Genomic DNA, 24,074 nt, shown 5'->3' with positions numbered 1-24,074 from the left:
AAAAAATATAGAAAACAAATCTGGGGGGGGTACTGATATGGGAGAGCTAGTTGGACTCATGCTTACGAATACTTTTTCCATTGAGTATTTGCATAGGCATTGAGGATATTTATGTGCAATACTGTGATCCTACTGTGCTCCCAATATTGTGTTGCCTGTGATATGTAGGCCTACTGCTTATCATTAATGATGACATTGACCCTTGATTTACCTGATTTATTCTACAATGATCTACTGGGCTTGTTGTCCATGGCCCTTGATTGAAGGTGATTTGTGTAAGGAGGAGTGTTAATTACCTCTAATATGTAAAGTTATAACATTTTATTACTAAGTATTTAACAACATCCAATGTCGCTCATTCTAACAAGATTATAGCAAAATTATTTACGCTATTACTATCAGATAAAGTATTCATCAAAATTTGGAACATGTAATGTTCCGATTCAATCTGCTTTTGAATTATTTTCTAAATGTGATATTTTAGATAGTACCACCATTTATTTAGCTATGATAAATGTAGTAAATTCTAAAACCCACTATCCTATTCTTAGGCACAAAACTTTTATTATTGTCTATAAACACGTTTATTATACCCTTTAATTTACTGTCTTGATACAAATTAAATACTATGCTGCTTTGAGGACATGCATGTTTTGATATTTCAATATCTCAACGCATGACCACATTGACGTCGTGTACAGCGCGACCATTTTGGTATTTATTCTAATAAACATGCTATATTGACCAATGGTAGCTCTACTGAGATCCCCATCGGCCAATCCGCAGACGACGCTTTGACTCGCCAAATAAGGAGAGACAACTCCATAAAAGGAAACATTGTATCTCTTTATAAGGAGGAAAGTAGTTCTTGGGTTGTAATATTCGTCCACTATCTGATACATTATTTCAAAAGGTATCAGGTTTGTGTGCAAATGCACGGCTAATATACTGCGTGACATTCGATTAAATATTTACGGCGTTTGTGCATTGAAGGCGGATACCGATGACACTTAAAGCGTTTAAGGTGTGAACTACATGACATGGCGGAGTAATAACTAATGCGCTCTAAGCTTTTTCCTTTTAGAGAAATTGCTCGGAGTTTTGGAAATAGAGGAGGTTGAGCCAAGCTGGACCGGGCTGAAGAGTCCTAGGGGCAGCATCACTTTTGGAAGTTTACGCTGGTGGTTTCAAACAGACGCCAATTTCGCAATGTCCTCATTTTCGCTGCTTCTTTACCTTTTGGGTGGTTGGGTTGCATGAGCTGTGCCGTAATTTTACTAACACACGCGCTCCAGCAGTCGGCTGACGATTTCAGAGACCGGGTCCTCTAAATAGAATGTTACCAAGCCAGGCTGGATCATCACCATCTGGAAACGGATCAGCGTCTGTCAGTGGTAACACAGGTCACGGTTCTGTGGTTATTGGAAGTGGAATTCGCCCCGTGTTGGTCAGAGCAGTGCAGACGACAACTGGGGTCAGCGACAGCACCGGTGCGGTTGGGATGTTGGGGGGCAACGGTCCAGAAGTGGGTCCAAGAGGTGGGGCAAGACCAGTGAGCGGGACGGGACTGACGACTCTACAGACCGCCGGCCAGGGAGGCATCGGAAGTATGAATACGGGAGTTGGGGTTCACGGAGGGAGCCGGTACGACCCGGACAAAAAGTGTGCACCCATGGGGTGCAGTGGGTCAGACGCTGATTCGGACTCGGGGGATGATGACGACATGATGGGATCAATCAGAGACAACAGAAGAGGTGTAAAGCGGGAGAGACTGGAGATGGAGGCTGCGGTGACAGGGCAGGGGACTGGGGTACCACCGGGTGCTTATGGTTTAGTCCCCGGAGGTGTTGCTGGGGCAAAACCGGGGAAGAAGACACGTGGACGTGTAAAGATAAAAATGGAATTTATCGACAACAAGTTGAGACGATACACAACTTTTAGCAAGAGGAAGACCGGCATAATGAAGAAGGTGAGTAATCACAGTGAAATTTCCAGCTGTTGCATCTCATCACAAGTGACAATTGATGTGAATTTTAAATGTTTCATTTGGATTTCAATGTTGTAAAAAAAAAGTGAATTGTTCTTCATCCTCCCCTGATTCAGAATATAAAATATTAATTGTCATGGCATGCTTGGTTCCATAGCTATTGACGAGCGAACCGATTTATCCAATATGAAACTAATTTTACCTTGTTGAACTGAACCATATCTACAGGCTCTCTAAAAAGTCTAGTAAACAATACTTTCCTGTGGATATTTTATCTCATTTCAAGCAGCTGAAGGACAAACCACACCTTCAACCGGTAGAGTAAGTTCAAATGCAATATTATTAAACATTGGTGGAAGAGGTCAACCGATAAATCGGAATGGCCGATTTAATTAGGGACGATTTTCAAGTTTTCATAACAATCAGAAATCGGTATTTTTGGGCGCTGGTTTAATTATTATTATTTGTTTTAAATTTAAAAACTTTATTTTTAAAATATTTTTTATATATACCTTTTATTTAACTAGGCAAATCAGTTAAGAACAGAAAGGTTGCAAGTTATATCCCCGAGCTGACAAGGTAAAAATCTGTCGTTTTGCCAGCAGCTCTTCGTTGTGCTTCAAGCATTGCGCTGTTTGTGACTTCAAGCCTATCAACTCCAGAGATGAGGCTGGTGTGAAATGGCTAGCTAGTTAGCGTGCGCTAATAGCGTTTCAAACATCACTCGCTCTGAGCCTTCTAGTAGTTCTTCCCCTTGCTCTGCATGGGTAACACTGCTTCGATGGTGGGTGTTGTTGTTGTGTTGCTGGTTCGAGCCCAGGCAGGAGCGAGGATAGGGACGGAAGCTATACTGTTACACTGGCAATACTAAAGTGCCTATAAGAACATCTAATAGTCAAAGGTTAATGAAATACAAATGGTACAGAGGGAAATAGTCCTATAATTCCTATAATAACTACAACCTAAAACTTCTTACCTGGGAATATTGAAGACTCATGTTAAAAGGAACCACCAGCTTTCATATGTTCTCATGTTCTGAGCAAGGAACTGAAATGTTAGCTTTCTTACATGGCACATATTGCACTTTTACCTTATTCTCCAACACTTTGTTTTTGCATTATTTAAACCAAATTGAACATGTTTCATTATTTACTTGAGGCTAAATTGATTTTATTGATGTATTATATTAAGTTAAAATAAGTGTTCATTCAGTATTGCTGAAATGGTCATTATTACAAATACATTTTTTTTAAATCGTCTGATTAATCGGTATCGTCTTTTTTGGTCATCAAATACTCTGTATCGGCGTTGAAAAATCATAATCGGTCGACATCTAGTTGCACCTTAATTGGGGAGGATAGCTTGAGGTAATGGCTGGAGTGGAATGGTATCAAAGACATGGTTTCCATTCTATTCGCTCCGTTCCAGACATTATTATGAGCTGTCCTCCCCTCAGCAGCCTCTACTGATTTTAAACGATTTTGCAGACATTAGTTTCAAGCTGTGTGTATACTAGGCTTGGGCGGTATCCAGATTGTCATGTCAACCATGTGCCATCCTGGGATATTCTGTAATACCGGCACTGAACACAAGGGGCACAATACATACATATAAAATCCCATAGCACTCTCTGACAAACTGTTTGCAGGGCAGACATCCCAGCTCATAAAGTGACTTATAAATCCTACTGACAGTTTCCTGCACACACAAAACAAATATTAGACCAAAAGTCTCTTGATCCAGTTGGGGGGATTCTCTGCTGTTACCAAGAAGAGCTTGATTGCAAGAAGCTAACCACTTAGCTAGCTAGATAACTAATTACTAAGTTGGCAAACCAAATGCACAACTGTAGAGCATTTAGCAGGGTTATCAAGTTATAGCAGCAATCTACCTCACCAAGCAAAGTGAGAAGAATAAGAGCACCACATTGAAGCTGCCCAGCAACACCCATTGAGGTCTCCTGGAGGGGAAGGAGTCTCCAATAAATGGCCATATCAGTCTGCCGATTATGGACGGCCCCATCAAGAGGATCCTCCTAGATTATGTATTTTGGAAGAGAATGGTAAGCAACCTGAAAATCCTGAAACCTATAGCAGTAGCCATTGCGCGGATTGAGGGAGACAATGCCACCTCGTCTGATGTTCAGACTCTGCTTGCAGATGTAAGAGAAGAAATCTGTACTTCCCTGCCCACTTCACTGTTGCTCCAAGAAGAGGAATCTGCAGCTCTGAAATACATCAAGAAGCGTGAAGACTTCTGCCTGAAGCCCATACATGCCGCGGCGTACATGTTGGACCCCAAGTATGCTGGCGAGAGAATCCTGTCTGGTGCAGAGATCAACAAGGCCTATGGTGTCATCAATACTGTGTCTTGCCACCTTGGCCTGGATGCGGTCAAGGTTCTTGACAGTCTGGAGTACAACTTCCAAGCAAAGGCTTTGGGATGGAGATGCAATATGGCAGTCATGCCAACATATCTCACCAGCCACCTGGTGGAAGGGACTTTGTGGATCTGAGCCTCTTTCCCCTGTTGCCTCCATCATCCTCCAAATCCCAACATCAGCCGCCTCAGAGTGCAACTGGTCCTTGTTTGGGAACACACACACCAAAGCACGCAACAGTCTGACCAATACAAGGGTTGAAAAATTGGTGGCTATCCGGGCAAATTCAAGCCACCCACAACAAGGGTGGAAAGTGACAGTGAAGGTGAGGCCTCAGTCTGATGTTCAAGAGGTGAGCAATTAAGGAGGTCCAGGGAGAAGACATGTAAGCCTGAGAGGAAGACAGCCAAAGCTTTAGATTCTAGACTATCATTTTACAGATGTATGTTGAAAATGTTATTGTGAGATGCGATGGATAATTCAATATTCCCTTTTGTTGTTCAGTGAAATCATCCCATGTGATGAGTCAACTCATTTAATTAAAGTTAAATTCGCAATTAAGTTGTTTTTATTTCTATTGGAAGGTTTAAATAATTTGCAATTATGTCCACTAAGGTTTATGTTTCTGTCTTCATATGATATTGTAAATATATCCAATGCAAAAAACATTTACATTTTAAATAGATTAATATTAATTTTCATATGTTTCTGTTAATTCCCACGGAAAGTTTCCACCTCTGACTATTCCCCAAAATGTGCAACCCTAGTCAAGAGGTATGAATACTTTCTGGAAGCCCCTGTATATTACGCTTCTTTCCCTGATGGGGCTGTATGTGTACAGAAGCGAACGTTTTGATCACATCGAATTGGGGGAGTGGTTAACCCTTTTACCTCAGATTTGTGATGTTAGTATAAGAGTTTTAGTCAACATAGTGACACACTCAATTGCTTAATGTATTTGGTTTTGCAGTGTTGAGTTGATAAAACGTGCTGGAACTTAGAACGCAGCTATAAAAAAATAAATCTCAAATGGTACTGGATAATTCTGGGGGAGGTCTCTCTATAAAGTCGTTGGCCACACATCAATATGGAGTTGACCGTCAAACTATCACTTAAATAGCAGCCAACTGTTGTCACTGTTAATATACTGTGGTGGTTCGGGATTCATTGAAGTTGACTAACAACACATTTTTCTTCCCTTTTCCATGATGGCAGCCTCCCGAAATCGACGTCCGCCATTCCAAAATATAGATGGAAGCCTTCTACAAATTTTCAGCTAACCAACCATGTATAGGTTATTCCAAGTTTCAGTGTGGCCTTTGAATAATTTTAGTTTAAACAGCGCTGCACCCCAAATGTTTGCCCACTGTACTATTGATTTCTGCGTAATACCGATGGAAGTGATTTAACAAAAGTGTTGTTATACTTACCACATTGGTGACCCACATGATTCAAAATGCAACACTTCTAAATGTAGCTTGCTGTCTTATACAAATTGTCCCCTAACCAGTGATGTACTTTAAATTATGTCTGCGTGTTGTAGTGTTCCCTTGGCTATCCGTAAATAAATACAAAATAAGATTGTGCTGTCTGATTTAGCATATTATAAGCAATTTGAAATGATTTATGCTTTTTGATACTTAAGTATATTTTTCACTTTTGCTTGAGTCATTTTCTATGAAGGTATCTTTGGGTAATTGGGCACTTTTTCCACCACTGCCAGATTTCGTGTGGTTTTTGAGCTGTGTTAGTAATTATATTGCTTGGGGGGGTTAAAACTATTATTGCACGTGTAGGTTGTTGTCAACAGGAAGCAGCGACCGCATCAATGTATATTCTTAAGTTAAAAATGAACTTTCAACATTTAATTTACAATGATATTGTACTTAATCAGGTAAAAACTGCTGAATGAGCTCAAAAACATGTTGTGATTTTATTTTGATTTACCTGAAATCACCCAAACTGGTTTGCCCTGCCTAATACGACATCTAGCTGGCAAATATTTCGCTGTGAATTCCATACTGTAACTAGATCAGTGTGTGGTGCACAACAGTGAGTGAGTTACTCACAAGGCTCCGGTCTCTCGTCGTTGTGTGCTTGTAAACAAACGTGACTAGGGACCATCTCTAAGCCTCATAATGTGACTGTTGAAATAACGTGAACTGCTTTATATCCTAACGTATTGCAGAAGTTGACTGCAGGTATTTAATTTAAAAGTTGCTACAAATATTCAAATGTATTTAAAAAAAACTTCAAAACCATCCCGTGGCTATTTCCAAGTACTCCGGTATACCATCCAAGCCTTGTGTGTGTGTGTGTGTGTGTGTGTGTGTTATAGCCTGATTATTCAGACTAGATGTTGCATTGCTTGATGTGTATGGGGCATCATCAAGTCCTGTGACTCTGTAAAACTCCTGAGTGGCGCAGCGGTCTAAGGCGCTGCATCTTAGTGCAAGAGGCGTCACTGCAGTCCCTGGTTTGAATCCAGACTGCATCACATCCGGCTGTGATTGGGAGTCCCATAGGGTGGCACACAATTGGCCCAGCATCGTCCGGTTTTGGCCGGGGTAGGCCGGCATTGTAAATAATAATTTGTTCTTACATGACTCACGTAGTTCAAGGTAAAAAAATATATATATAGATTAAAAAAACTAAAACTAGATTTAGCTGCGTGCCATTTAAAAAATGTAATAAAATATTCAAGAGAGGATGGTTAGGGGGCTCGAACATAAATACAAATAATTTGTAGGCTGCAAATTGACCGCAAGAAGCCCAAACGGATATAATTTAATCATTTCAAACTTTGCTTCCATGTGTATACGTTCACATCTCTCTATCATGCATGAAAATACTTTGGAATAGATTTCAAAAATTATAATCACTTGGAGCTTGTTTTTAGTCTTATGTCCAACAATTAAAAATATATATTTTTTGGGGGGTGCCGACGCTGCCAGTTGGGGAGCCCTGACCTATAGGCTACACTGACCAAGAATGTCATCATGAGGTAGATTTCAACTTCCCTGTACAATATCCTTCCCTTGTCACTTTGACTTATACATTATTTAACCCGTGGAAGACCCAATTCAACCCAAAATCCAACAGAATTTGCCATAATCTGATGTATTAAGACTCGCAGACATAATGTGTAAAGAACCAAGTGGGACATGCCATCTCTGTCCTGGCACTGAGTGACGGGAAGTCACAACATTCATGTCTGGATTTGTGTTTTAAATAGACTAGAGCAACTGACATTCCTATTTCTAACCACAATGTCACCTCCTTTATACATCTCTGTGTCTGGTAGGCATAGTTACAGTAACATATTTTCAAAGAGCAGTTTGTGCTCAGTATGTTTGAATGTTTCTCATTCAACCTTTTAAAGTAGCTATTTCTATTTATTATGGATCCCCATTAGCTTAAAATGGTGTGAACCAAAGCAGCAGTTACACTTCCTGGGGTCCAGCAAAATGAAGGCAGTTTATACAATTTTAAAAACATTACAATTACATTCACAGATTTCACAGCACACTGTGTGCCCTCAGGCCCCTACTCCACCACTACCACATATCTACAATACTAAATCCATGTGTGTGTGTATGTTATCGTGTGTGTATGCATGTGTCTTTGCCAATGTTTGTGTTGCTTCACAGTCCCCGCTGTTCCATAAGGTGTTTATTCAACATGTCAATACCTCTCATAAATAAAAGTAGTGATGAAGTCCATCTCTCCTCCACTTTCAGCCAGGAGAGATGGACATGCATACTATTAATATTAGCTCTCTGTGTACGTCCAAGGGCCAGCCGTGCTGCCCTGTTCTGAGCCAATTGCAATTTTCCTAAGTCCTTTTTTCTGGCACATGACCACACAACTGAACAGTAGTCAAGGTGCGACAACTGGGGCCAGGAAGACCTGCCTTGTTTATAGTGTTGTTAAGGCAGAGCATGGCTTTATTATAGACATACTTTTCTCCATCTTAGCTGCATTAATACGTTTACAGTTTACAATTTAGGGTTACTCCAAGCAGTTTAGTCAACTTGCTCAATTTCCACATTATTTATTTCAAGTTTTAGTTGAGGTTTAGGGTTTAGTGAGTGTTTTTGTTCCAATTACAATGCTTTTGGTTTTAGAAATATTTAGGGCTAACTTATTCCATGCTACCCACTCTGAAACTAACTGCAACTCTTTGAGTGTTGCTGTCATTTCATTCGCTGTAGTAGCTGACGTGTATAGTGTTGAGTCATCCGCATACATAGACACTCTGGCTTTACTCAGTCAGTGGCATGTTAGTAAAAATTGAAAAATGCAAGGGGCCTAAACGGCTACCCTGGGGAATTCCTGATTCTAACTGGATTATATTTGAGAGGCTTCCATTAAAGAACACCGTCTGTGTTCTGTTAGACAAGTAACTCTTTATCCACATTATAGCAGGGGGTATAAAGCCATAACACATGCTTTTCCAGCAGCAGACTATGCTTGATAATGTCAAAAGCTGAATTGAAGTCGAACAAGACAGCCCACACAATCATTTATCATCAATTTCTCTCAGCCAATCATCAGTCATTTGTGTAAGTGCTGTGCTTGTTGAGTGTCCTTCCCTATAAGAATACTGAAATTCTGTTTGTCAATGTGTTTACTGTGAAGTAGCATTGTATCTGGTCAAACAGGTTTCTTCCCCCCAGAAGTTTACTAAGGGTTGGTAACATTTGTTGATTTCTAGGTACACTGGAAGGAGAGCGAGTGCACAAATTGTTGCAGAAATTTATGGTTAACAGGCTAGTCTATTTGTTTCATTAAATGTAAAAAAAAAAATTGGTGTATTTACCGATGACCTGTCTTTTTTTTACTCTACCTGTAAATCGTTATCTCAGCAACATAATCTGTTTTACAATGTCTCTTCTCATGGAGGCTTCCCTGTTCAGATGTAAAATTTAGCATTTTGTGCGCTGCAGGAGCTGTATTTACTACGCGCTCTTCCAGGACAATGTGCACCAACTGGAGTTCCAATGCAACAATTGTTTACCCACAGAGGACTATAGAGAAGAAGTTGCTACTATTAACAAATAGATTTAAGAGCTTGCAAAATCGACTGGGGAAAGCACCCTCGTCTACCTTCTCCTCTATTCCACAGTCTGGACGATGTGCTGAGAGTATCACCGCCATGTCAACACTCATTGACTACATGGCCAATGCCTTCCAGGGACCCCTCGCCGAAGAAATCTCCCACTTCCCTGGAAAATGAAGCAGGACTGTCGCTTCTGATGGATTTAGTGGGTGATACTGCCAAATGGAGGGAAGCAGCCTGTGGCGATTGTCACTTCTTTGGTGTTGGGAGCCTGACCCAAATCCAGTTGTCAAACAGCCTCGTCCTCTTGGCTTTGGAGATTTCAGCGCCATCGGCCCCTATCCTGACTCCTTTCCTTCCCAGGGAGATTCTGACCCGGATTCTACCTTGGAGTCAGATCACTGGACCTTGAGGGTGTCTGATACACTAGTTCCTCTGTCAGCCACAATTGGTTTTGCGGCCGGCACGAGGTGAAAAAACTGCCGGATCCCCTCTGCCATCTCTTCCTACCTTTTTATGCCAGAATATGGAGGCTGTCGCTGTCGTAATCCATGTGCGATCTAATGACATTAGGATGGCTAGCTCGGAATGTCTGAATCTGGATTTTATAGAACTGATTGGAACTCTGAAAGACTCAAATAAATAAATTTAAATCAAATGATTTCAGGCCCAGTGCCATCACTGAGCATGGCAGCGAAAGATTCAGTAGGTTGCTGGCACTACATGACTGGCTATGAGTCTACTGCAATTCTGTTGGAGTTAATTTTGTGGATAACTTTGACACCTTTTGGAAATGGAAGATGTTCTATAGAGAGGATGGGGTCCATCCAAATCATCTTGGTGCCTGGACCCTGTCCTTGCATTTTAAGACGTTGACTTATCAACACCCCAAGTCCCACTTTGGTAATCCCAACCATAAATTCTTAGTATTATCATCATATTGAAGGTCTGCAACAATTCAAGCCAACCATGGTATTTTCTATTAGGGGGGTTTATCTGTTGAATCTGTATTAGAATCTCCATTTGATCTGAAATCCTGCAATTAGGGCTGTGGTGGTCACAATTTTGTCTGGTGATTGTCAAGCAAATAACTGTCGGTCTCACGGTAATTGACCATTTTTAATTAATATAAACACATTTAGTATCTCCTGGCTTCCACTCACAGCCTACAAGCCACTGATGCAGACTTTTTGGAATGTCTACATTTTTAAACGTCTAAATCGATGGAATGTAGTCTACACCTTCACAATAAATCCCTGATGTATTTTAGACGGGTCTAAAGAAACACCATGATATGGAGAAAATGTAGTCTATTTCAGAAGAACAGAATAGCGTACCCTTAGTTGTCCTGATCTGGCTATGCCATATGGCTGTGTGCTACACAAGTTCATTTAGTAGACAAGATCTGCTTAGAATTCCGTGGCAGAAGAATTAAATTGAACAAAGCTGAATACATTTACATTACATTTAAGTCATTTAGCAGACGCTCTTATCCAGAGCGACTTACAAATTCACCTTATGACATCCAGTGGAACAGCCACTTTACAATAGTGCATCTAAATCTTTTAAGGGGGGTGAGAAGGATTACTTTATCCTATCCTAGGTATTCCTTAAAGAGGTGGGGTTTCAGGTGTCTCCGGAAGGTGGTGATTGACTCCGCTGTCCTGGCGTCGTGAGGGAGTGTGTTCCACCATTGGGGAGCCAGAGCAGCGAACAGTTTTGACTGTGCTGAGCGGGAACTGTACTTCCTCAGTGGTAGGGAGGCGAGCAGGCCAGAGGTGGATGAACGCAGTGCCCTTGTTTGGGTGTAGGGCCTGATCAGAGCCTGGAGGTACTGAGGTGCCGTTCCCCTCACAGCTCCGTAGGCAAGCACCATGGTCTTGTAGCGGATGCGAGCTTCAACTGGAAGCCAGTGGAGAGAGCGGGGGAGCGGGGTGACGTGAGAGAACTTGGGAAGGTTGAACACCAGACGGGCTGCGGCGTTCTGGATGAGTTGTAGGGGTTTAATGGCACAGGCAGGGAGCCCAGCCAACAGCGAGTTGCAGTAATCCAGACGGGAGATGACAAGTGCCTGGATTAGGACCTGCGCCGCTTCCTGTGTGAGGCAGGGTCGTACTCTGCGGATGTTGTAGAGCATGAACCTACAGGAACGGGCCACCGCCTTGATGTTAGTTGAGAACGACAGGGTGTTGTCCAGGATCACGCCAAGGTTCTTTAGCGCTCTGGGAGGAGGACACAATGGAGTTGTCAACCGTGATGGCGAGATCATGGAACGGGCAGTCCTTCCCCGGGAGGAAGAGCAGCTCCGTCTTGCCGAGGTTCAGCTTGAGGTGGTGATCCGTCATCCACACTGATATGTCTGCCAGACATGCAGAGATGCGATTCACCACCTGGTCATCAGAAGGAGGAAAGGAGAAGATTAATTGTGTGTCGTCTGCATAGCAATGATAGGAGAGACCATGTGAGGTTATGACAGAGCCAAGTGACTTGGTGTATAGCGAGAATAGGAGAGGGCCTAGAACAGAGCCCTGGGGGACACCAGTGGTGAGAGCGCGTGGTGAGGAGACAGATTCTCGCCACGCCACCTGGTAGGAGCGACCTGTCAGGTAGGACGCAATCCAAGCGTGGGCCGCGCCGGAGATGCCCAACTCGGAGAGGGTGGAGAGGAGGATCTGATGGTTCACAGTATCGAAGGCAGCCGATAGGTCTAGAAGGATGAGAGCAGAGGAGAGAGAGTTAGCTTTAGCGGTGCGGAGCGCCTCCGTGATACAGAGAAGAGCAGTCTCAGTTGAATGACTAGTCTTGAAACCTGACTGATTTGGATCAAGAAGGTCATTCTGAGAGAGATAGCGGGAGAGCTGGCCAAGGACGGCACGTTCAAGAGTTTTGGAGAGAAAAGAAAGAAGGGATACTGGTCTGTAGTTGTTGACATCGGAGGGATCGAGTGTAGGTTTTTTCAGAAGGGGTGCAACTCTCGCTCTCTTGAAGACGGAAGGGACGTAGCCAGCGGTCAGGGATGAGTTGATGAGCGAGGTGAGGTAAGGGATAAGGTCTCCGGAAATGGTCTGGAGAAGAGAGGAGGGGATAGGGTCGAGCGGGCAGGTTGTTGGGCGGCCGGCCGTCACAAGACGCGAGATTTCATCTGGAGAGAGAGGGGAGAAAGAGGTCAGAACACCGGGTAAGGCAGTGTGAGCAGAACAAGCGGTGTCGTTTGACTTAGCAAACGAGGATCGGATGTCGTCGACCTTCTTTTCAAAATGGTTGACGAAGTCATCTGCAGAAAGGGAGGAGGAGGGGGGGATTCAGGAGGGAGGAGAAGGTGGCAAAGAGCTTCCTAGGGTTAGAGGCAGATGCTTGGAATTTAGAGTGGTAGAAAGTGGCTTTAGCAGCAGAGACAGAGGAGGAAAATGTAGAGAGGAGGGAGTGAAAGGATGCCAGGTCCACAGGGAGGCGAGTTTTCCTCCATTTCCGCTCGGCTGCCCGGAGCCCTGTTCTGTGAGCTCGCAATGAGTCGTCGAGCCACGGAGCGGGAGGGGAGGACCGAGCCGGCCTGGAAGATAGGGTACATAGAGAGTCAAAGGATGCAGAAAGGGAGGAGAGGAGGGTTGAGGAGGCAGAATCAGGAGATAGGTTGGAGAAGGTTTGAGCAGAGGGAAGAGATGATAGGATGGAAGAGGAGAGAGTAGCGGGGGAGAGAGAGCGAAGGTTGGGACGGCGCGATACCATCCGAGTAGGGGCAGTGTGGGAAGTGTTGGATGAGAGCGAGAGGGAAAAGGATACAAGGTAGTGGTCGGAGACTTGGAGGGAGTTGCAATGAGGTTAGTGGAAGAACAGCATCTAGTAAAGATGAGGTCGAGCGTATTGCCTGCCTTGTGAGTAGGGGGAAGGTGAGAGGGTGAGGTCAAAAGAGGAAAGGAGTGAGAAGGAGGCAGAGAGGAATGAGTCAAAGGTAGACGTGGGGAGGTTAAAGTCGCCCAGAACTGTGAGAGGTGAGCCGTCCTCAGGAAAGGAGCTTATCAAGACATCAAGCTCATTGATGAACTCTCCGAGGGGACCTGGAGGGCGATAAATGATAAGGATGTTAAGCTTGAAAGGGCTGGTAACTGTGACAGCATGAAATTCAAAGGAGGCGATAGACAGATGGGTAAGGGGAGAAAGAGAGAATGACCACTTGGGAGAGATGAGGATCCCGGTGCCACCACCCCGCTGACCAGAAGCTCTCGGGGTGTGCGAGAACACGTGGGCGGACGAAGAGAGAGCAGTAGGAGAGCAGTGTTATCTGTGGTGATCCATGTTTCCGTCAGTGCCAAGAAATCGAGGGACTAGAGGGAGGCATAGGCTGAGATGAACTCTGCCTTGTTGGCCGCAGATCGGCAGTTCCAGAGGCTACCGGAGACCTGGAACTCCACGTGGGTCGTGCGCGCTGGGACCACCAGATTAGGGTGGCCGCGGCCACGCGGTGTGGAGCGTTTGTATGGTCTGTGCAGAGAGGAGATAACAGGGATAGACAGACACATAGTTGACAGGCTACAGAAGAGGCTACGCTAATGCAAGGAGATTGGAATGACAAGTGGACTACACGTCTCGAATGTTCAGAAAGTTAAGCTTACGTAGCAAGAATCTTATTGACTAAAATGATTAAAATGATACAGTACTGCTGAAGTAGGCTAGCTGGCAGTGGCTGCGTTGTTGACTTTGTAGACTAGCTGGCAGTGGCTGCGTTGTTGACACTACACTAATCAAGTCGTTCCGTTGAGTGTAATAGTTTCTACAGTGCTGCTATTCGGGGCTAGCTGGCTAGCTAGCAGTGTTGATTACGTTACGTTGCGTTAAAAGAACGAAAATAGCTGGCTAGCTAACCTAGAAAATCGCTCTAGACTACACAATTATCTTTGATACACAGACGGCTATGTAGCTAGCTATGTAGCTAGCTACGATCAAACAAATCAAACCGTTGTGCTGTAATGAAATGAAATGAAAATGTGATACTACCTGTGGAGCGAAGCGGAATGCGACCGGGTTGTTGAGTGCGGAAGTTCTATTCAGTAGACGTTGGCTAGCTGTTGGCTAGCTAGCAGTGTCTCCTATGTTAAGGACGACAAATAGCTGGCTAGCTAACCTCGGTAAATTAAGATAATCACTCTAAGACTACACGCTCTAAACTACACAATTATCTTGGATACGAAGACAGCAAAGACAACTATGTAGCTAGCTAACACTACACTAATCAAGTCGTTCAGTTGAGTGTAATAGTTTCTACAGTGCTGCTATTCGGTAGACGGTGGACGTTTGCTAGCTGGCTAGCTGCTGGGCAGATAGCAGTGTAGACTATGTTAGGACGACGAAATACGAAGTTGCAATAGAAGTGCTGATTGTTTCACTTTGTTGTCCTCTTTCTTTTCCTTTTTCTTCTGTCCTTCTTTTGTCCTTATTTTGTCTTCCTTTCTTCTGTTAACTAGATATTTTTTGTTATTCTTTGTAAGCTAGCTAGCTTCTTCCAGGAGAGTCCCTAGCAACTGCTTAGCAACAAGTAAACAATTCTGCTAGCAATTCAGCTAGCTAAGATAACTGTACAATTTTATGAAAAATAGTTAATTTTTCAAAAGCCTGTCTTTTTTGGTTTGTTCCTTGTTTTGTCTTCTATTGAGTCTTGCAGTTTTCTCTTGATTTTTTCGATGTACTTCACTCTAAAAAAACATTTAAATCTCAATATATACAGGAGCTCATTTTTCAGCAGCTGCTCAATTTAGAACTCCGGAACACTACATAAATAAAATAAAATAAAATAATAAAATCAAAAGGATATTTTCTCCAAACGATTTGAGTGGGTAACAAAGAAATAGGTACTCATATGCTTAATTTAGAGTTATTACTGTAACTTTAGTTGTTCTACAAACGTTTGGCTGTATGTTGATTTTTAATCTATTGTAAGGTTGCATGATGCAACAAATGAGTATTTTAAAAAAAAGTTGCTTGAAAGGCATGACCTCTGCTTTGTTTTAATGCGCAGGCTCTACACACTTCGTCAGTCTCTCATTCACAATTTGAGAAGCACTTGATAATGCCTCGAATATCCTGGGGGCATCCCCTTTGTGTGGCCATAATGCACCCTAAAAAATCCATGCCTTTTGCAGCCCTGCTCCCTGAGTTCTGCCTGCTCCAAAGCTCATCTCACTCACACGGCTCTCCAAGTGATCGGGTCTTTCTCACAGGCTACAAGTGAAGACCGACACATCGGGGACGCAACTACGCACATCCTTATCCAATTACAAGGTGCATATTGAAGATATTGGAACTGTCCACATTTTACGTTTTGTCAGCCAACAAGATGAGTAGGCCTAACGAACAACAAAAGCACTCGCCTATGTCAATCTACTATCCACCATAGTACAAAAGTTGTGCTGTTCTGTGTGAGAAATAAATATTCCCAAACAGTCCCAAACAGTTGTGGGATGCGATAGATCCCAAATGAGTACAAGCACTAACATCAAAACACTTTTTTACGCAATGAGGATGACTCAGCCGATCAGAACGTTTAGCTGTTAGAACTCTAGGGGCAGTATTTCATTTTTGGATAAAAAGACGTGCCCGTTTTTAGCGCGATATTTTGTCACGAAAAGATGCTCGACTATGCTTGGAATTGATAGTTTTGGAAAGAAGACACTCTGACGTTTCCAGAACTGCAAAGATTTTCACTGTGAGTGCCATAGAACAATATCTACAGGCAAAACCAAGATGTTTGAGTGACCAGGAAATCAACAGGATTTCTGAAGGCACGTTTTCCATGATCTCCTTATATGGCTGTGAATGGCACAGGAATCAACGGACACTTCCTATCGTTTCCCCAGGTGTCTGCAGCATTGTGACGTATTTGTAGGCATATCATTGGAAGATTGGCCATAAGAGCCTACAATTACCAAGTGTCCCGCATGGTGTCTGCGTGGAAATTGGTGCGCAAAAGTCAGGTCCCAGTATTTTTCCATCCGAATCAGAGAAGAATGCACGCGTCTAGGACTGGCATTTCAATGAAGAGATATATGACCAAACACCTTGAGGATTGATTCAAACAACGTTTTCCATGTTTCAGTCGATATTATGGAGTTAATTCGGAAAAAAGTTCGACGTTTAGGTGACTGAATTTTCGGTTAGTTTCGGTAGCCAAATGCATAGTAACAAAACGGAACGTTGTGTCCTACACAAGCATCTTTCAGGAAAAACTGGACATCTGCTATGTAACTGAGAGTCTCCTCATTGAAACATCTGAAGTTCTTCAAAGGTAAATTATTTTATTTGATCCCTTTGCTGGTTTTTGTGAATGTTGCGTGCTAAATGCTAACGCTAAATGCTACGCTAGCTATCACCACTCTTACACAAATTATTGATTTTCTCTGGTTCTAAAGCATATTTTGAAAATCTGAGACGACAGGATTGTTAAGAAAAGGATAAGCTTGAGGACAGGCATATTTATTTCATTTATTTTGCAATTTTCAGAAATCGCTAATGTTGCGTTATGGTAATGAGCTTGAGGCTGTAGTCACAATCCCGGATCCGGGATGGGGCGGCCTAACAGGCTGTTTTTAAACTATTAGGCTATTTCTTCACATTATAAGCGCAGCAATGCGCACACAGCAGCAGGCTATAAGCACGAATGTTCCATTAGCAGAAAACAACATTCTCAAAAGCGACCATAAATGTGATTATGCATGAAAATTATATTCCCCAAACTTGAAACTCATGTGCTGCATATGTATCCCAGTTAGGCTCTACACCCCTTGTAAAGTGGATTAATGTGCTTCATTTTAATAAGGTATTTGGCCACTCTAGTTGTAACTGACTAAACGGTCACGTTGAATTTGACTGCCTTCCTGACTCCTGACCGCCGGTGTGACGGTAATACGGTCACCACAGCAGCCCTAGCTGCAGCCTTTGACTGATTCATGTAAATGCGAGAAGTTTTGATTTCAATTTTATTGTTAGTCTGACATCTCAAACCAACACGGACATTCTGGTTATAACTGAAACTTAGCTAAAGCAGTATGCTGGACTCTTGCGTATCTGACTGGCTGGTTTTAATGTTTTTAGATCTGATAGTTGGCAGAGGAAGGGGTGTCGCAAATTACATAAAGAGCCCTTTGAAATGTTTCTGTATCCATCACCACCTCTGTCTCAAAGCAATTTGAATGGCTAGACCTAAATGTGGGACTTGGTAAAAATGCCTATCTAATGCTAATGGGAATTTATTGCCCTCCCTTGGTCTCCATATGTTATCTTAGCAAATTCTGACCTGCTGTCTAACTGTGCTCAATCTGAATTACTGAGTGATCTTAATCTACACCGAACAAAAATATAAGCGCAACATGTAAAGTGTTGGTCCTCCATGTTTCATGAGCTGAAATAACATTTCCTAGAAATTTCCAAAAGTTTTATTTCTTTCATTTTGTGCACATTTGAAAATGCATCCACCTGACAGGTGTGGCATATGAAGAAGCTGATTCTGATTAAAGAGAATGATCATTACACAGGTGAACCTTGTGCTGCGGACAATAAAAGGCCACTCTAAACATGATGCCACATATCTCTCAAGTTTTGAGGCAGCAATGCAGTTGGCATGCTGACTGCAGGAATGTCCACCAGAGCTGTTGCCAGAAAATTGGATGTTCATTCTTTTACCGTAAGCCACCTCAAATGTCCTTTTAGAGAATTTGTCAGTACGGCTAACCATGCCAGCCCAAAGACCTCCACATCTGTCTTCTTCACCTGTGGGATAGTCTGATACCAGCCACCCGGACAGCTATTGAAACTGGGTTTGCACAACCAAAGAATTTCTGCACAAACTGTCAGACACCGTCTCAGGGAAGCTCCTCTGCATGCTCGTCGTCCTCACCAGGGTCTTGATCTGACTTCAGTTTAGCATCGTAACTGACGTCAGTGGGCAAATGCTCACCTTCGATGGCCACTGGCATGTTGGAGAAGGGTGCGCTTCACAGATTAATCCTGGATTCAACTGTATCGGGCAGATGGCAGACCGCGTGTTTTAATGTTTTCTGATAACGTTGTGAACAGAGTGCCTAGCGGGGTGGGGGGGTGTTGGTTATAGTATGGTAACCTACGGACAACAAACACAATTGCATTTTGTCGGTGGCAATTTGAATGCACAGAGATACCATGGCGAGATCCTGAGGCCCATTGTCGTGCTTCATGTTTCAGCATAACAACGCCATGTCGCAAGGATCTGTACATAATTCCTGGTAGCTGAAATTGTCCCAGTTCTTCCATGGCCTGCATACTCACCAGACATGTCACCCATTTTAGCATGTTTGGGATGCTCTGGAACGAAGTGTACAACAGCGTGTCCAGTTCCCGCCAATATCCAGCAACAATGAAGAGGATTGGGACAACATTCCACAGGCCACAATCAACAGTCTGATTAACTCTATATGAAGGAGATGTTGCGCTGCATGAGGCAAATGGTGGTCACAAGATATTGACTGGATTTCTGATCCACTCCCCTACTTAAAAAAAAAATGGATTTGTGACCAACTGATGCATATCGGTATTCCAAGTCATGTGAAATCCATAGATGAGGGCCTAAATGAATTTATTTCAGCTGACTAATTTCCTTATAAATCAGTCAAATATTTTGCATTTATGTTTTTGTTCAGTGTTTATGAACAGAATGGCGTGAAATGGAATCTGTCTAAATCTGGTTTTTCTTACGGCCTCTGCACGATGAATCAATGCTCACATGCTGACCAAACCGGACGTGCGCAAGTTGATTTTGTTCAGGACACGCAGGTTGAAATATCAAAACAAAATCTGAACCAATTATAATAATTTGTGGACAGGTTGAGAGCATTAAACATTTATGGCAATTTAGCTAGCTAGCTTGCTGTGGCTAGGTAATTTCTCCTGTTTAGCTAGCTTGCTGTGGCTAGGTAATTTGTCCTGTTTAACTAGCTTGCTGTGGCTAGGTAATTTGTCCTGGGATATAAACATTGGGTTGTTATTTTACCTGACATGCACAAGGTCCTCTACTCTGACAATTAATCCACAGATAAAACAAATACGCTCCTTGTCATCTCTCCTCCTTCCTACAGGCTTCTTTATCTTCTTTGGACTTTATATGGCGGTTGGCAATCAACTTCACGGTGCATTACTAGAACACTCCAGTCAGTTGATCTTTCAATCACCCACGTGGCTATATGCTTCTAAAAAACAATGAGATTTGAAAAGCAGGACTTGCAGGGTCACAAATAGAACCAAGGTTTATTTTAGCACTTGGCCACGCAGACGCTCACGAGCAGTGTGAGTGCAGTGTTTGAATAACACGTATGCTGACCACACGTGAGCGGTGTGGTCAGGGTGGGAACAGACCTATCTCAGTATGGAGCACACTTCACAATGCATGTAGACCTATCATCTCATGGTAAAAAAATCTTGTCACATGCAGGCCTAAATTTGCCGTAGCTTAGCCTATGCTACAGTAATATAAAGACAATGTGCGTCTAATTGACCCATCTTCATCTGGCTTTCGGGGGTCACCTTGTTTAAAAATAAATAAATATATGCGTTGTTAATTGCAGCTCAAGTTTTAACAGCCTATCAATATGGAATGTCGTTGCTTTAAATCAGTGCACACACACGAGTGCTCTCGCAGTCTTTCTCTCCAACTCCATTGAAATCGCATCTAAAATAGTGCATCCTTTTGTAGATATGTTGCCTTATTTAGATATCCTAGACTACCTCTTTCGGGTAACATATTCAATGCAGTATTTGTCTTTTATATTTAGCTAAATAATGATGGGTTATACATAATATGCTTTTAAGTTATAGCTTCTGTCTCTTGCGCAATACGCTCTTGGAGTCCCATGCAAGAAAAGCTAGAATAGCTCGCTGAACATTTATTTTTGTTTTAGCATTTCTTATACCAATATTTGAGGAGTGAGGCAAGTTCTATTTTGCTGAATGTTAAATACAGCAGCCAATAGAACTCACCGGTAGTTTGAAAGAAGAGCGAACGCGTGATGGCGGTAGGCTATAGCAGTTAACCCATAACCTTCCAATCTTCGTGAAGAGAAGTGAAAGCCTTCTGCATCTAATTCTAGTCCTATATTATTCAAGGATGTCATTAGAATGATTAAGACGAGGACAATGAAACTTATTTAATTTAACTGTTGAAAGGAATGAAGCAACAATCGAGAGCAAAAGGGGAGGTAGGCTAACATTAGGGGAAATATTATGAAGGCTATATATGCGACAGCCTACTAATTATACAAATGGGCCCTATTATATATCAGATTCGCTTGCCTATATTTGTAACTTTGTAGGCCTTATGTGCTGCAGGAGAATAACATGTTCTCTTCTGCTTTATCATGGTTTGAACAATGTGTGTAATTCCAGTCCATATAATTCCAGTCCAGTAAGACGGTACACACTCAAAACGATTAGCCTACTGGACCTAGTTTAATTTATTTACCAAAGATCATAAATACTGTAGCTAGCTACATCTATGGGCTTTTATAATTTTCTGTTGTGCGTAATGTGCAATAGCCTATCATATGTGACTGACTGCCTCGATTTAGTCTTGTGCAACAAAAATTGAAATTTTATTTTTTACATAGGCTAAAAGTAGAGACTCCGAGTTAGGAAATTGTATGTCATACACTGCAGCGGAAGAACACTGGGATAGTAATTCCGCTTTGAAAGTTGATAGACTTGTCACCCCACTTTTGAGAAAATGGCCCTTGAAAATGTCAGTCTCTCGATGTGCAAAACTGATAGAGACATACCCCAAGCGACTTACAGCTGTAATCGCAGCAAAAAGTGGCGTATTAACTTAAGGGGGCTGAATAATTTTGCACGCCCAATTTTTCAGTTTTTGATTTGTTAAAAAAGTTTGACATTTCCAATAAATGTTGTTCCACTTCATGATTCATACAGTTTTATATCTGTATGTTTGAAGCCTGAAATGTGGCAAAAGGTCGCAAAGTTCAAGGGGGCCGAATACTTTCGCAAGGCACTGTATGTTGTGACAAGGTAGGGTGGTATACAGTGAGATAGCCCTATTTGGTAAAATGGCAAGAACAGTTCAAATAAGCAAAGAGAAACGACAGTCCATCATTTCTTTAAGACATGACTGTCAGTCAATCGGGAACTCAAGAACTTTGAACATTTCTTCAAGTGCAGTCGCAAAAACCATCAAGCGCTATGATGAAACTGTCTCTCATGAGGACATCCACAGGAAAGGAAGACTCAGAGTTACTTCTGCTGCAGAGGATAAGTTCATTCGTGTTAACTGCACCTTTAGGCCAAGAAACACGAGCAATGGACATTAGACCGGTGGAAATATGTCCTTTTGTGAGTCCAAATTTGAGATTTTTGGTTTCAACAGCTGTGTTTTTGTGAGACGGGGAATAGGTGAATGGATGAGCTCCGTATTTGTGTGGTTCCCACCGTGAAGCATGGAGGAGGTGTGATGGTGTGTGGGTGCTTTGCTGGTGATACTGTCTGTGATTTATTTAGATTTCAAGGCACACTTAAACAGCATGGCTACCACAGCATTCTGCAGCCATATGCGATCCCATCTGGTTTGCACTTTGTGGGACTATAATTTGTTTTTCAACTGGACAACGACCCAAAACACACCTCCAGGCTATGTAAAGGCTATTTGACCAAGAAGGAGAGTGATGGAGTGCTTCATCCGATGACCTGGCCTCCACAATCACCCGACCTCAACTCAATTGAGATGGTTTGGGATGAGTTTGACCACAGAGTGATGGGAAAGCAGCCAACAAGTGCTCAGCATATGGGATAACTCCTTCAAGACTTTTGAAAATGATTCCTCATGAAGCTGGTTGAGAGAATGCCAAGAGTGTGTAAAGCTGTCATCAAGGCAAAGGGTGGCTACTTTGAAGACTCTCAAATATAAAATGTATTTTGATTTGTTTAACGCTTGTTTGATTACATATGTGTTATTTCATAGTTTTGATGTATTCACTATTATTCTACAATGTAGAAAATAATCAAAATAAAGAAAAACTCTTGTTGTGTTCAAACTTTTGACTGTTGCTGTATGTATTGCATAATGGCACAATGTTGGGGTTTGTTCATTTAAATGTCATTTATTATAATACACAATTAGAATGCCACTCTTTGCGTTGTTTGATCTTTGTAAAAAGGTTGAATTCTGACTGATGAGCAAGTCCCTATCTTGCTTGTTTCCTTTTGGCATCCTCCACTGTTGTTGTGGAAACTGAGGTTTCTGTATATTGTACAGTAGGCAGCAGCATGACTGATTGTTCTGTGCACTCTGGTTTTGACAAAGTATGACAGCATTCATCAGTTTGGTTTCAGATCTCTGAGGGTGCAGGCCAGGGCAGTGTAAAATGGTTGAAATTAATGGATTTCTATATCTGAAATCTGCCTCTGGTTCAGAAAAGGATCTGCAGGCTCATTCAAATGCATGTCAAGCCTGCACACCCTCTAGCAAGTCTATTTCTCCAAGACCAGGATTTTACTACTGCTCGAAATTATCATGCCCCTGAGCTTTAATGTATAGATAGATCTGAATGACTGTTCATCACCACAGTGCTAATTTCTGTGACTGCTTCAATGGAGCCACATGCCCCAAAGCTTTACATGTAAATCTAATTTGATTAGTCACATGCGCCGAATACAACCGGTGTAGACCTTACAGTGAAATGCTGTTGTCCCTAACAACAATGCAGTTGAAGAAATAAAAGTAACAAGTAATTGAAGAGCAGCAGTAAAATAGCGAGACTATATACAGGGGGGCACCGGTTAGTTGAGGTAATATGCACATGTAGGTAGAGTTATAAAAGTGGTATGCATAGTTGATAACAACAGAGTAGCAGCAGTGTAAAAGGGTTGGGGGGTGAAATGCAAATAGTCTGTGTAGCCCTTCATTAGATGTTCAGGAGTCTTATGGCTTGGGGTAGAAGCTGTTTCGAAGCCTCTTGGACCTAGACATGGCTCTCCGGCACCGCTTGCCTTGCAGTAGTAGAGAGACCAGGCTATGACTAGGGTGGCTGGAGACTTTGACCATTTTTAGGCCCTTCCTCTGACACCGCCAGGTATAGAGGTCCTGGATGGCAGGGAGCTTTGCCCCAGTGATGTAGTAGGCCGTACGCACTACCCTCTGTAGTGCCTTGCGGTCGGAGGCCGAGCAGTTGCCATACCAGACAGTGACGCAACCTATCAGGATGCTCTCGATGGTGCAGCTGTAGAACCTTTTTGAGGATCTGATGACCCATGACAAATCTTTTGAATCTCATGAGGGGGAATAGGTTTTGTTGTGCCCTCTTCATGAGCTGACAAGGTACAAATCTGTCGTTCTGCCCCTGAACAGGCAGTTAACCCACTGTTCCTAGGCCATCATTGAAAATAAGAATTTGTTCTTAACTGACTTGCCTAGTTAAATAAAGGTAATACTGTCTTGGTGTGCTTGGACCGTGTTAGTATGTTGGTGATGTGGACACCAAGGAACTTGAAACTTTCAACCCTGTCGATGAGAATGGGGGTGTGTTCGGTTCTCTTTTTCCTGTAGTCCACAATGATCTTCTTTGTCTTGATCACGTTGAGGGAGAGTTTGTTGTCCTGGCACCACACGGCCAGGTCTCTGAGGC

General features: G+C 42.6%; 1 protein-coding gene across 4 annotated transcripts in view; it reads left to right on the top strand.

The window, feature by feature from the left end:
- The first annotated feature begins 846 nt into the window (after positions 1–846).
- LOC118402412 (serum response factor-like) overlaps positions 847–24,074 on the top strand; it is a 72,389-nt gene continuing 49,161 nt past the window's right edge. For 3 of the 4 annotated variants that reach the window (XM_035800619.2, XM_035800595.2, XM_035800610.2), the window contains exon 1: positions 848–1,969. In XM_035800619.2, the coding sequence (XP_035656512.1) occupies positions 1,337–1,969 (633 nt within the window). In that variant the 5' untranslated portion in view covers positions 848–1,336. Of the gene's footprint in view, positions 1,970–24,074 lie in introns of all 4 variants that reach the window. The other variant, XM_035800602.2, reaches the window with a different exon arrangement.

This window comes from Oncorhynchus keta, chromosome 2, assembly GCF_023373465.1.
Source record: "Oncorhynchus keta strain PuntledgeMale-10-30-2019 chromosome 2, Oket_V2, whole genome shotgun sequence".
In the NCBI taxonomy this organism is placed as follows: domain Eukaryota; kingdom Metazoa; phylum Chordata; class Actinopteri; order Salmoniformes; family Salmonidae; genus Oncorhynchus; species Oncorhynchus keta.
The sequence above is the reverse complement of the archived record's forward strand: the minus strand, read 5'-3'. Positions and strand labels throughout refer to the sequence as shown.